The sequence below is a fragment of the Salvia splendens genome, chromosome 4 (genome assembly GCF_004379255.2).
Source record: "Salvia splendens isolate huo1 chromosome 4, SspV2, whole genome shotgun sequence".
Classification (NCBI taxonomy): Eukaryota; Viridiplantae; Streptophyta; class Magnoliopsida; order Lamiales; family Lamiaceae; genus Salvia; species Salvia splendens.
This window is the reverse complement of record NC_056035.1, coordinates 41085787-41100167: the sequence shown is the minus strand read 5'-3', so window position 1 is coordinate 41100167 and position 14381 is coordinate 41085787. Positions and strand designations below refer to the sequence as shown.

General features: G+C 34.6%; 1 protein-coding gene and 1 non-coding gene across 4 annotated transcripts; both read right to left on the bottom strand.

Annotated features, from left to right (window-relative positions):
- Positions 1-1146: 1146 nt before the first annotated feature.
- TRNAL-AAG lies at positions 1147-1227 on the bottom strand. The gene has a single exon. It is a non-coding gene; the product is annotated as a tRNA-Leu (tRNA).
- A 1419-nt stretch (positions 1228-2646) lies between these two features.
- Positions 2647-9552, bottom strand: LOC121801647 (SPX domain-containing membrane protein At4g22990-like). 3 transcript variants are annotated; one of them, XM_042201185.1, is made up of 12 exons: positions 9270-9552; positions 8035-8095; positions 7558-7675; positions 6754-7065; positions 6454-6558; positions 5905-6359; positions 4879-5031; positions 4730-4782; positions 4262-4437; positions 3617-3807; positions 3115-3248; positions 2647-3027 (listed from the first exon to the last, which is right to left on the bottom strand). In XM_042201185.1, exons 2-12 carry the CDS (start codon positions 8085-8087, stop codon positions 2789-2791), a joined length of 1989 nt encoding a protein of 662 aa, XP_042057119.1. In that variant the 5' UTR covers positions 8088-8095; positions 9270-9552; the 3' UTR covers positions 2647-2788. The 3 variants fall into 3 exon arrangements, with proteins under 3 accessions (XP_042057119.1, XP_042057118.1, XP_042057117.1); XM_042201184.1 differs by having other exon boundaries at positions 4730-5031; positions 9252-9552; XM_042201183.1 differs by having other exon boundaries at positions 4730-5031.
- Positions 9553-14381: the final 4829 nt, after the last annotated feature.

Sequence of the window (14381 nt, the reverse complement as noted above, 5' to 3'; positions counted from 1 at the left end):
TGTGGACCTTTTGAGCGGCTTGTTCCTTCATCGTGAAAACTGGAAGTAGATGTCTCCCGAGGCTGTTTTCCGGACCTGCGGGCTGGACTAGCTTCCTCATGGTTTTCACGAACGGTATTACGGGTAGTGTGTGATCTGGTATGCATTTTTTTGGGGTGGAAAAAGGGTCAAAAATTCGCTTTATCACAAATTTGGTTCTCTGTTTCCCACAGACGGCGCCAGTGATGGATCCGCGAATTTCTGATGTTAGTAAATGCTGGTAGAGAATAAAGATCACGACACAATGAATTACGTGGTTCGATTTACTGAAGTAAATCTACGTCCACGGGAAGAAGGGAGGGCAAGATTGTATTGCTTGATCTGGGATTACAGCTTACAACACAGACTTGCTATATGATATTTTATCTCTAGAGAGCTTAACCTTTTTCTATCTGATCTAAGTTCTATTTATACATTGAACTAAGATCGTGGCTTGCATCACCACTAATGATGGTTGTGGATGTCGTGGAGGTCATGGAGGTCCTGCATGTAGCGTAGGTCATGGCCTACGATCGTGGCCTGAGTTGACACCACGTGGTAGTGGGTGTGTTGGAAGTTGTGGAAATCCTGTATGGGTCCACTAACTCCTTGTTCGGTCGAATACTGAGACCGAACTGCTTTGGTTGCCGATCTGAGAGTAGAGCTTGATGCCGACCTGAGAGCAGAGCTTGATTGGTTGGCTTTTACCGAGCTGTAGGCTGAGGCCGAACTCTTTGGTAATGCCGAACTGAGAGTAGAGCTTGATGCCGACCTGAGAGCAGAGCTTGATTGGTTGGCTTTTACCGAGCTGTAGGCTGAGGCCGAACTCTTTGGTAAAGCCGAACTCATACTCTTCCTTGGGCTTTGGGCTGATGGGCCGTCATTGCTGTTGGGCTTGTTTAGTACGCACCCCATCAATAACACATGTATCAAATTGCAACTCAAGAAAGCACAATATGATAGGCAACTGTTTTATGCTAAAAAAAATATCAATTATAAAATAAAATGTCCAACATAACATCAAATCAATAAATTGTAATTTACAAACATGATAAAATAAAATGATAAATAATTGTAGTATGGAGTATATTATTTATTATTCTTATAAAGAAAAAGTAAAAATTAGTATGTTGAGAGTGGGATTTGAACCCACGCCCTTTCGGACCAGAACCTTAATCTGGCGCCTTAGACCAACTCGGCCATCTCAACTTCTTGTCAAAAATCTCCTTAACTATTAATTATATTCTAAATATAATCAATTAAAATTTAGTAATTCCAAAAGTAATCCAAACCGTGCAAACATAGCTAAGGTAAGATGTAAATAAGTAGAATATGTTTCTTGCAAAATTATTAACAGAAAACATATACCCGTATTTGTATTACTATTAATATTCGATATCATTATAGTTTTTTACAACAAGCCCAACTTAAGTGACTATACTAGATCTTTTAGCAAAAAGGTCTTTGATTCAATTTAGTCTATAGCTGCAACTAGCATGATGTCTTACTTAGAAGCACCTACACTCATGCATCCACATTTCCCTTTGTGAAATGTCAAAAATACCCCTCGAAGCACATATAATTCACAAATATGCCCTCTACAGATCATTCTACAAATATCGTGATCCTTATCCATGCAAATTACAAACACACTCGAACAAACATCTGACTTGAGCATCAAAGTCTCTCCTTTGCACACTGAACACCAATAAAAAAATGCCTCGATTTCACGATAAACGAGATAACATCATGGAAGCCTCATAAGAAAAGGGTTTGTTAAGCTAAAAAAGTCTTAGGGCAACTCTCCTTTGGCAAATACACAATATAAACTTACATATAATCATCATCTGCCAAAGGAGGGATGCCCTAAAACTTATTTGCCCATGACTCACAAAACACACACACTACATGTATCTATATGCTATTGTTTTATCTGAATATTTATCTACAAAAATACAATAGTTTGGTTTTGTGAAGATCAATAGTGAGAGAGGGGTGATTCGGGCCTTTTATATAGGGTTGGCTATCAAGAAAGTGGATCGAATATGAAAAGCCTTTCAAGAAATCTGGATTATGCTAAGGATATCCTTTGATGCTTGCGTGCATTATTCCAAAAGGCCCGGCCCGATTAATATGACGTGAATTGTCAACGTATAAGTAATCACCATGGAATAATATTTTTTTAGCATGTATATATCTACGGCATATCCCATCACATATTCTTCTTACTATTTCATTTTTTTTTTTGGGGGGGGGGGGGGGGGGGGGGGCTGTAGGGGTTGTAAAAGATGTGGTGACATGTATTGGACTCATATGTGATTAGGCTTCTTCTCCAAACTCATCTATAGCAGCGGAGTTTCTTCGAAAATGGATAGTAAATAAAATCATAGCTTACTACTTCTAATTTTCTTTTAAAAATTGTATAAATAATTCTGTTTAAATACATCTCAACGTTCAAAATTTAATGGTTCAACTTATCGCCTCATACATTTGTCTTTTTTTCTTGTGTGTTTTGAATCTTTACATTTACTAATACAAATTTGATGTTTTAAGCATGATTTTGTTACTTTAAAGAAATTTAAACTCAACCAACCACATAAAAGAGTAAAACACAAGACTAAAACAAGATGCAGAGGAAAATGAACACGATATATAGCATTTAGTCGAGCAACCAATGATCCAATTTTTTTGATTTACACCATAACCAATAAAGAATGAATGAACTATTACTCAAGTCCAAGGCGAAGGCATGGTCACGATACACAAAAGTCTAGTAAAGAGAATTGTAGGTACAGCATGTAGCTACAATCGAACATATGCAAATCACCAGAGATGGAAGGAGGGTGAGATTCAAGAGGTTTTTCCGCTCGGCATAACCACCTAAAGTGATCGTTGCATCTGCAACCACTCGAGCAAACGTCCCAGCTTCTGTAGACAGAAGGCCGCCATTGTACGTCCCACGAGAGAGCCTGGACGACATTACTCTGGAGAGTAGTGACAGATTGACGCCTGTAATCATCCCACATCGTATCATCAACCATATTCTTAGATATATTTCGATTATGCTATTTGTCATGTTTAATGAGATATTATTACCTTCCAATACTTCAGCAGCTACAAACATGATGAGCCCTGAACAGACATATTGTTGCACGGTATATTTGACGATAGACTCGAAACTAAAAAGTATGCCCAGGAGGACCACAACTTCAGATGCCAGTAATATTTGCCTGCCAAGAGATTGATCCGAATAAATATTAGCACATTTGGCTTAAGATCAGAAGCACTAACTGATGCAAATGATATTGAGCAGCATATCATTCACTAGATTGGTAATTGGTATAATATCATAAGATGATAAGTTACAAGACAGCAATAATAGAATTGGCTTAAGATCAGAAGCACTAACTGATGCAAATGATATTGAGCAGCATATCATTCACTAGATTGGTAATTGGTATAATATCATAAGATGATAAGTTACAAGACAGCAATAATCGAATCAACTACGGTTCATGGAACCCGAAATTATAATGGGTAGCAATCACTTCATCTGCTAAGAGAGAGTATTTCAGTGATATTAGAGATAAGAAATTACCTGTCCTCGTACATATTGCTTATGTAATTACCAACAATGATGTTTATAGGAAGAACCGTGAGACCAAGGCTGGCAAGAAAGATAGACACTTTGCCAGTAGTCCAATTAAAATAGTATGACGAGATTACACTTGATTCTGAAAGTAGGATTTCCATTGCATATTTAAGCATGAAGTATATCAACAACTGAACCTGCAAATGGAATACCGAAGAGTAACTTTTATGAGGTATATAAACAAGAGTTTACTACTCTAACACGGACAGCTACAAGAGCTTTCAAGACATTAAAAGGACCAAAAACTGGTTATTGCATAAATGCATTGCAATAGTAATTAGAAGAAAATATAAACTAAATAAAATGCCTTTTCCCAACGCATAGCCTTTCCAAGTTATAGGATCACGAAGCACTGAAATCATCTAAAACTTACAACTAGTACTCAGGTAGTGTTAAACATAAACAAAAGGATGTTAAACTTTATACTTTTATTAGAAAAATGTACAAAAGATTATTATTATGGCATAGGCACACTAATTAAACCAAAGGGAATTATATTGCAGGTCATTTATCCGAAACTAATTGTGCAAGAAAACGTAAGTCTAACAGCTCGAACAAACATAAATCCATGTATATTTGTCTTATTATTACCTTTACAGATGGTGTGAGTAACCTATATGCTGCTCCTAGCGAGTTGGCTGGTTTACGAGATTCCTCTGGAGCCTCTTCACTAGCATCACACTCTTGATCCCCATCATCATCTTGTTCATGTTCTGTTGACGTAAGCAATGGTTGTGCTAGTCCCTTCTCTAGCTTATCATTGTGTACTGTCAGAAAATCAAGAGACACTTTAGTCCACCATAATATGCACAATGTTGGAATGTGATTAACCGAACGAAATTCGACAAGACAAAAAATCTATGAAATTAATGATGTACCAAGTTAATTGTAAGTGTCCCAAAAACGCTGGTATATTTGTCTTGATATGACTAGTTAATTCTTTTAAGAACTAGTAGTTCCTCTATATTAGTAACTCCTTTTTTGCTTTATCTTTTACTCCCACAAAACCAAATGAAAAACGAGAAAGGGCAAATGAGCTCTAAATTGCAAGATACATACCAGCACTACATTGCTCAGGGGCCTCATCGATATCAGTCTCACGAACAGGTTCCCTGAAGGAGATCGACAACCATACTAAATAGCACGTCCATGCAATAGTCATAACCCAACCAGGCATAGTGACTTGATTAAATGTGATATGGAAGTACTTGCAATTCATCTGAAGTAGCCCTGCTAATGCAGGGCCACATGCCATTCCCAAAGCACTGGCACTAACAAAAGCTGCAGAAGCCTGCATCCGGATTTTAAGTGGCACGCAGTCACTAATGTAACGCCGATTAACTGCTCTTGCGGAACCCAAACTGCAAGCAAGGAAAAGGGGGGGGGGGAATCAAATCATCAAATCTTATCCAACTCAATTACTTCGAGATCAGGTGCAGCATTCAGGATGAAAATGTAAGTGTGAGCTTATAAATAAATAGTCTCATGTATATACTATTATTATTATCATTTCAATGTGTATTAGATCTTTTTTGAACATGGATTTTCTTTAGGAACAATTACGACGGCTAGTAAAGGAAAAGCTGAAGTCTGCTGAGCATATAGTAGGACAAGCATTAGATTTAAATCTAGAGCGTACATTAATAAGTTTCCCCTAAACTATGCTCTGGTTGTTTTATGTATCTCGTTTTGAATGTATTTTTGCTGATTTGGAGGGGGGGGGGGTAGGGAAATCCACTATAAGAAGGACAGATTTGAACACATCATTATTGTCTGTCATCTGGAAAAGTTGTTATGGTTCACTGTATTATGTCCATTACATGATTTTGGACTTTCAACTAAGAAACAGAAGAAAATTAAATATCCAAGTGTGCCCAAGTTTCTGAAAGAGAAGACATTGTGTGAACACTTATTTTTTATGAGAAAACAAAGAGGGTAGGATACAGTAGCTAGTGGAGGTATAAGCAGCACTTACATTATCAAGACAGCAAAAGACTCTAAGATCTAGACAATAAACCTTCAACAAAATTGACTCGTCAGAGATATATAAGGAAACAGATATTAAACAAACCACACTAGCATGCTAACATACAAATAATACAAACATAAACCACACAATGCTAAGATACAACTTATATATACACATAAGCCACAAAAGTATGCAAAGAGACAGAACAACCAAGAGTGAAATAACAATAGACACGGAGATATAGGAAGACCAATCAGTTACTTACCCGCAAAATACACGACCAAGTAAAAGTACCGTTAATGATCCGGCGTCATAAGCCAATGCATACATAGCATTTCCAATAATGAGAACGATGCTGCTGAAAATCAAAGGTCTGAAGTATGACTTGTTAGACCAAGCACTGAAATACACAGAAGAAAATATCTGTGCAACTGCCATTGACCCAATTACGACACCACAGACAGTTGGAGCTGCCTTAAGGCTAGTAGCATAGTCATCTGCTGTGGGAACAATAATATATGTGTTGACCATATAAAGAAAGGTGTTTGCCAGGTTCAGAATAAGTGACATGAAATGGTATCTCTGATCATCAATATGTTCATCTATAGTAGAAGGCAACTCATCATGCATGATAAGTGCGTGTTGGCCCAAAAACTCAAGGAAATTTGTTGAATGGGTTAATCTATCAACAGCTGATTTTAGTGAGTCAACAACAGGCTCCTGCCGAAAGATAATTCATAAAGGAAAAATTAATCTCAAGCAATAAACTATTACAAAAACTAAGAAAGCTATAAGAATATGAACACATGCATGCCTGGAGGGGGAGTGTAGGCTGATCATAAATTGATAAGTAGCTTCCCTGGCGGTCCTGAAGATCAGCCAGATTGCGAGATATAGCTCCAACCACAGCACCCAAACCCTACAGTCGTCGGTAGATGATCATGATATGTTTAATATACATTTATGTTCATTCTGGAATCATTAGTAAATATCGTTATTGATGCTGCGATTGCTTCAATAAAGTTGAGAATAAATATATTTTCCGATTATCTCAAGGTATATCGGTAAAGGCAAGAAAACAGATGCAGTGAGATCCATTTCCATTTAATATTACCACGTGCTTGAATACTTGCTGAAGCTGGGAATAAGGATGATTAGCACGAGTTTTGACATAGTAATCTGTGAATTTATACCCAAATCGCTTATCAAACTTCTTAAGGATCTTCCTCAAACCAATTGCATTCATTTCAACAAAAAAGAGAAGCTTGAGGAGATCCTGCCCAACTGCTCTATAAGCTTCCCGTAGATCGGATATTTTTGATATGTCAGGTCGTTCTTGAAGAGCCTCTTGTTGTTCATTCAGTTGGGCAATCCTGCTTGCGAGTAGGCCTTGTTGTTCCAGCATAAAGAGAACAATTTTTTCTATCTGCAGTGGGACAGCAGGCAATATATATCACTAGTATATTGCAAAAGAATTTTTGTAAACATATCTCTTGAATTTACTGTGATGGGCAAGAAATAACTATTCATAAAAACACAGATAAATACAAACAAAATCTCAGAAGTCCTCTTCTCCAACATATTGATAAAGTCTTTACTTGTCTAAATCTGAAGTAATTAGAGACTGCAATAAACCTACAACACTAGCAAAGATGGCATTTGAGAAATAGAGATTCTCATGGTTAATATTTCATCAAACACATAAACCGATACAGGAATTATATAAAACACAAAATCCTACAAAACTAACCATAATAATTTCTATGTAAGAGTTGATTTTGACTTTGACGTTATCAGAAATATTGCATTTGCTTGATGCTGTCAATTGACATTATATAGCTCATAGAATGTAGGAAGAGCACATATATATACAGTTATAACTTAAAAGAGTTTGATGAATTATCAAACATTTACTCACCTGATTATCCAACATTCTCGAGAAATCCTTGAGAACATGACGTCGTTCTGATCCAGCTTCAATTTGATTTTTGTAATTCTTTACCTTTTTCTTCATTAATTTGTAATTGATGTAATACCTAAATCGCACAAAAGGTAAATCATTTCAAGAAGATTTCAAGAAGAAAATTGAAGGCCGTGATAGAAATAATTATGTATATATGTTCTGTTGGATGTATGTTCACTATTGTGAATCGTTCATGAATCGTACAGGTTCTTAAACAGCTATACTGTACACCTAAGATAAAGTTATTGGTCACCAATCTTACTGAATCATGCCTATCATATTGTCATACACAACATGGGATGTGTATCTATAGCAACTTTGATCGGTTTGATTCCAAGAGCTCCTTTTATGAATATTCCAACTTTTGCGGTAAAAAAAGAATTAAACTTTTGACAGAAAACTGAATCAGAATTGATCATATGATGCACGTACCCTTCCCATTCTTGAAGTTGTCTCTCCTTTAATTTCTTCCCGAATGCAACCATCTCTGTCTCTGGAACAACACAAAACTCAGGTAAGATGGCATGGATTTGCAATGCTTTTATGCTAATTCTGGTTGATGGCTATGTATTTATTTAAAATGAAAACATCTTTATTTTCACATACTCTAAGCACTAAACATTAAAGTCACTTCACACTAATTTCAAGGAGGGCACCTACGTTTTCTTCAATTTGTTTACCTAAAACTGATACATGACAAATAGTGATCACTGATGCCTTAAATTATCCACTCTCACAGACTATATATACACTGATGATCATTGTGCACCATCAAAACTGATATCTTGCACAAAAGTACAGTCCTGTGAGCTGGATATGCCATGCCATCATATGTATAAGTTAAAGGAAAACAAATTTCCATGTCAACACTGCACAGGGAAAATCTTCACAGTGTAACACAGCAATGAACCTGACTCCCTACAGACTTCCTCTCAAGTTCAAGCTGAACCAAACTAGCATTAGATGCTCCTTTGCAATATCCTAATGCCCAACCTCGAAACATTCTCAGCTTCACAGCTGACTACATGCCTAAATAAACACATATTTACTGCACCTCCACATTGTATTGCTGCCCTTTCACATGGATATGGAGGCAGTATAGAAACAAATGATGGGTAAAAATACAATCAAATCTAAGAATTCGAGACCTCAAATCAGACACTCAACAGAAATCAAAACAAAACAAAAAAGTTAAAAGAGATATATCATCAAGCTCATCTATATTGACTTAAATCTCCCAACAACCCATATGCAGTAAATTCCAATGAACAAAACATGTCAGCACACCAACAACCACTCGCTTGTCATAATCAAAACATACACTCTTCTTCCTCATAAATAAACCAATCAAATTAGGCTGATCACATGACACCCCCCCCAAAAAAAAAAATAATCAGCCACACCACGCGACTAACATAAAAAAAAAAAATTTTGAATTGCATCACATGAATCTAGCTAGAAAGATCAAATACAGTCCGAATCACTCCCCAATAGTTCCACATCTCACACAAGCTCAGAAATTTAATAAATAAATAAATAAAATACATAAGCGACGAAAATCAAATCATGTATCACATCCAGCTCAAGCTTCATTCATCCAAATTCACATGCATATACAATACACAATATATGTACACGAAAGCACATACATGCAGATAAAACAGAACCTTTTTCGCAATGAACAGAAATTCGTCGGCAGTCGGATTCAGATGAGCATCAACAAACAAATGAATATTCCTCTAATTCGTTCTGTGAATGCGATGATTCTAGGATTCGGATCTTTGATTATGATTCAAAACATATCAATGCGAAAATTCTCGGATTCGGATCTTTGATTACGATTCAAAACATATTGAGATGGTTGGACGCAGCAGATAGAGACGCTTGAGTGCGAGAGAGTAGTGAGAGATAGAAGAAATTTGGAGAGAGAGCGAGAAAGAGCTCAGTGAAGCAAATATATGGTGGATTTGTTACAAATGATTGAATTCCAAACTTTTTTCGTTTTTATAGCCATCATAATTAATTAATTATATTGATAAACCATCATTTTTATTAATTCTATTCATAGGAAATTAATGAATATTATAGGAATATGCCATTGCCATACTAGGTCACGCACCTATAATCACGCGTAACTAAAATTTTCGATCAGCAAGTACTTATCTTGTCGCATACATACATATCTAAAAATTAAATATATGGTTGATTATGTGTCACTGCTCTACTTTATATGTGCATTTGATTGTGTATTTTTCTGCAACATTAGACTTCATTTTTCCCAAAATATAAAATTATGAGATAATTATGAGAATTGTTAAAATTATTTTATAAGTATTTTTTTAAGTTGAGGAATTGAACAAACTTGATGGTATCTCCTACAATTTGCTCTGAACTTGATGAAATTTAATTTTCAACAAGTATCAATTTTTATTATCCGAATTTCCCAACATTACTTATCAAAATATGATTTAAGGAATATATTTTTAAAAATGGTTACATGAAAATATTGTCTGAATAAACAACATGCAGATATAGAATTGGTGAGTTGAATAAACCAAAATGAATCTATGTAATGATTTGGCCATAAAATTTATATATTTCAAAATTTATGACAGAACTGGTCAAATTACTAAAAATTGAGATAAATTCTATGATAAACCGTAATTATATATCGACTCGATTAAATTTTTAGTGAAAAAAGTTTAGAGCAATTAATGTAATCTAAAAATAGATAGCATATTAGTAGTACAATCTTTTTTAATTTTATTGCCATAACATACTATAAGTTCTTACTCCATTAAATATTACAATTAGCCCTTTAGTTAAAGAACGAATAATTTTAAAGATAATGACAAGTTCTAATTTTTTTAAAAAAATTGTAAATTGTGTTCTATGTTTATTTTGTTGTCACGTATATATATCGTGGGTCTTAAAATTCTTCTTCTTCTTCTTTTTATGTACTTTTTTTTAAATAATGTTAATGATTATTTCGGACATAGAGATATATGTGCCTACCTCTTTTATATATTTTAATTTAGCTCTTTTATTAAATATTACATTATATTTATTTTATATTATGTATAGCTAGTATTAGTACTCAATATCTATCTTTTAATATATTTTGATATGTGTTAGATTAGTTTATATCGCAACCACTTTCATTTAATTGGTGGTTACCAATAAATTAAGCATTTAATTGAGTACGTATTGAAATGAATGAAGCCTACTTTTTGGAATGTAATTAACCCCATGAGGATCACATTTTTATATTCCCAAAATCAATATGTAATCCCCCTAATATAAGTATATAACTACTGTTATAATTTTTCGATATTTCTCCACATTTTTGTGATTTATCCATATACCATATACATCAAATGCATTATATATTTTGAAGCATAAATTATTACTACTATACAAATTATACGAGATTGACTTTGAAATTTTATTAAAATTGATGCACCATATATCCAGATGTACATGTTTTTTTTGACTTTTTTTTGTTCTAATTATTGTGTATATTATGATAATTATCTTTGTGAACTTTACTTAAAGTGAGACAACAGAACCAATCAGGCGTATTAGATGTTGATTGTAATCTAATAACCATACACATGCCATGGCCCATGTGACATTTTATTAACTAATTTTTAATTAATTTAAGAACAGACAATACGTATATTAATATTGTGTATAAAAAACTGATACTAATACTGATATATAACACCATAATACATAGACAACTGTTATGACGTATACTAATATTATGTGTGAAAGAAAGTGATATGTATAACATTGATATACTGAGTAGTATGATAAATATGTTAATATTTGATCGTTTTTCAAAAATATATGAACATGGACTTATTTTTCTATTCATAATTTGAACTTATTTTATTGATTGTGGGTGTGAAACTGCTTTATACGCACATGGGAGATTCATTTATGTCAATCAACATTATAGACACTTTCACTATTATTGAGGGGTATTTGATTCTATTTTATTTGATTTTATTTTATGTCAGTCAACATCATCGTAGCACTATAACTAATGGGTCGTTTTAGTTAGTGGTTATTTTATTTCAGAAGTCAGACTATCCTATAAGAACAAATTATAATTAAATCATTTTATAGAAAACGTGATTGAAGCTAGCTAGTTCCTTTTTTGTTTCTGAAATTTATGAAAAAATGCGATTGATGTTTACTTTGTTGCCATGTACTCATCATGTACTTGCGTCAATATCAATTTCTTTGTCTTCCTCTTTTGATGTCGAACTAATTATTTTTCTAAAATAAAGTTTTAATGATTATTTGATATCGAACAATTTTTTTAAAATAATGCTAATCATTATTTCGGATTTAGATATATGTGACCATATTATTTCTAAAATAATTAATAACTATTACAGAGACTTAGAGATGTATGTGCCTACTTCATTTATATATATGAGATGAGTTTTTGCGAAACATTCAACACAATTATTAATTAGTAATTATTACTCCTAAGGACCTAACTGTATAAAGCTAGTAGTATATTTAACAACCCACGTGTATCATAAACAGTATAAAAACAAAATTAATAAAATTTTAAAGTGTTCGTAGTTAGAACCATTAGTCATGCATCTTTAAATATGCATATTACTAAATGACGACATAATCCATTTTTTTAATTTTATATGTACATAAACATATTCTACAAATTAACTTGATACTTTACCTAGGAATAACTAATTTATTTTATTTTTCTTGAGGGAATACAATTATTTTATCAAATGCTTTAGTGAAAATTTTATTGTGCAGTCACAAATAGTCATGTTAGTTTAGCAAGTGCATTGTAAAAGATACGGGATAAATTAAATTGATAGTACTATGTCTCAAAGAATGAATGATCGTATAAAATTATGGACAACACTTTCCAATCTTGGTTACACCCTATTGTCTTTTTAAGTTTGGTTTGTCAAAGTAATAAATTATGAGAAAAATCGTGCCAAGTTCTTAGGAGTTATTAACTACACAAATAATTACGAATATAAATAAATAAGCACATAAATTGTTTATCAAGGTCAATTTGAAGTGTATCTATATATTGTAGAGGCAAAGTCAAGTTGGAAATTTTACTACTATAAATTTTAGATACAACTTACATTGAACAAATATAGCGTTAAGAATAGACAGGGTTAATGTTACAACCATTATATTCGGTGCAAAATGAGTACTCACATTACTATGATATAAAAGTTACATTTCAAAAGGTTGTAATTGAGTTGGACATATAAAAATATTAATACTAATATTCAAACTCGATACTAATATTCAAACTCGATACTAATATTCAAGCCTTCACCAAATGATTTGTCATCTCCATATTTCTTCATGCAACATTTCTTGCATTTAATTACGCGACAATTCGACATATCTTGGTTGAAACCTTTATACATCGGGCTTTGCCGCTAAATGAGACAATTTAATTAAATATAATATTGTGGAAACCGTTATTATCATCATCCAACATTGACGTAGATATGTTATAAAAGAAATGTAATATCCGAAAATGTTTCTTTTTCTTAATGGATGATTTTGTGAATTCTTGTTTAATATACGGTGTGGAAAATCTTAATTGATTTATTCTATTGTTGGTGGATGTGATATAATTTAACTAGGCTTTTTATAATTGAGATAATTAATAAATCATGAATTAAAATCCTAATTAACTAATTATCCCTCCCTCCTTCTCTCTTGTTTTTTCGAAATCCCTCCCCCATCACCCCACGATTTTCTCAACCCCCCCCCCACTCCCACATAACCGATATTTTTCCCCTTCCCAATCACAATCATCGGTTTCTCTCTTCTCCCTCACAATCTCAACACCGGTAAGCTCCCTCTCTCCTTCTCCCTCTCGGTTTTACCTTTCCTCATTCACTCCCTCTCACCATCCTCTTGGATTCTTCAAGGTGTTACGCACTCTCGTTGTGAATCGGAGTCGGAAGAAGAAGTAAAGCGTGTGAATTACGTTGAACTATCCGGGAAAGGTAACCCGATACTCTAACTCATGTTAATTTCGAAAAACATGCATGTAGGACGTTTTTGGATGGTTTAGATGTCGAATAGGATTTGTGGCTATGTGTTTGTGTTGAACATGTTTTCGGTGATAACTGACAGTGGGTTCCGACCCCTTTTTGACTGAGCAAAAGATCTCCTTTTGGTACGAAATTTTAACTGTATAAACTTGGATGTGTCTTCTGCGTGGTGTGTAAATTTCAGCTTCTTTGGATGTCGAATGATTTTATTATGATTTTTGCAAGTAAACTGCGCAGTTCTGCGAGTTGTGTGTCCTGGGTGATGTATGTGTGTGCAATGGGGGTGTTTCTGAGTGTTTCGATTTTGTGAAGTCTGTGGGTGTGTTTGGCCAAGAGATGGCTCGGAGGAATCAGCGTTTGGTTCGGGTGGTTTGTGTGTGTTGGCCGAGAGTTTTAGGGTTTGGCCTAGGGTGGTGATGTGGAGAGTTTTGAAGGCTTGATCTCATGTTTTCGGGTGTGTTTTGGGATGTAGAATGTGTGGTGTGAATGTCGTATAGGGTTTGTGAATCGTTGGTTGGAGGAAAATGGGTGTGCACTTGATCGGGCCAGCGGCCGAGACGCCGAGCCAGGTGTCGAGACGGGCGCCGAGCCAGATGCCGAGACAGGTGCCGAGCCAGTGCCGAGAGAGGTGCCGAGACGGGTGCCGAGCCAGGGCCGAGCCAGACGCCGAGACATGTGCCGAGCCGGGCGGCCGAGACGGTC

Bases quoted from the DNA above. Each gene is read 5' to 3' on its own strand.
- LOC121801647 (XM_042201184.1), bottom strand. From the start codon at position 8,087: ATGGTTGCATTCGGGAAGAAATTAAAGGAGAGACAACTTCAAGAATGG. The intron at 6,360-6,453 runs GCATGCATGTGT...ATCTTTCGGCAG, and splicing joins AGCCTACACTCCCCCTCCAG to GAGCCTGTTGTTGACTCACT. The intron at 3,028-3,114 runs GTAATAATATCT...GGATGATTACAG, and splicing joins AGCTGCTGAAGTATTGGAAG to GCGTCAATCTGTCACTACTC.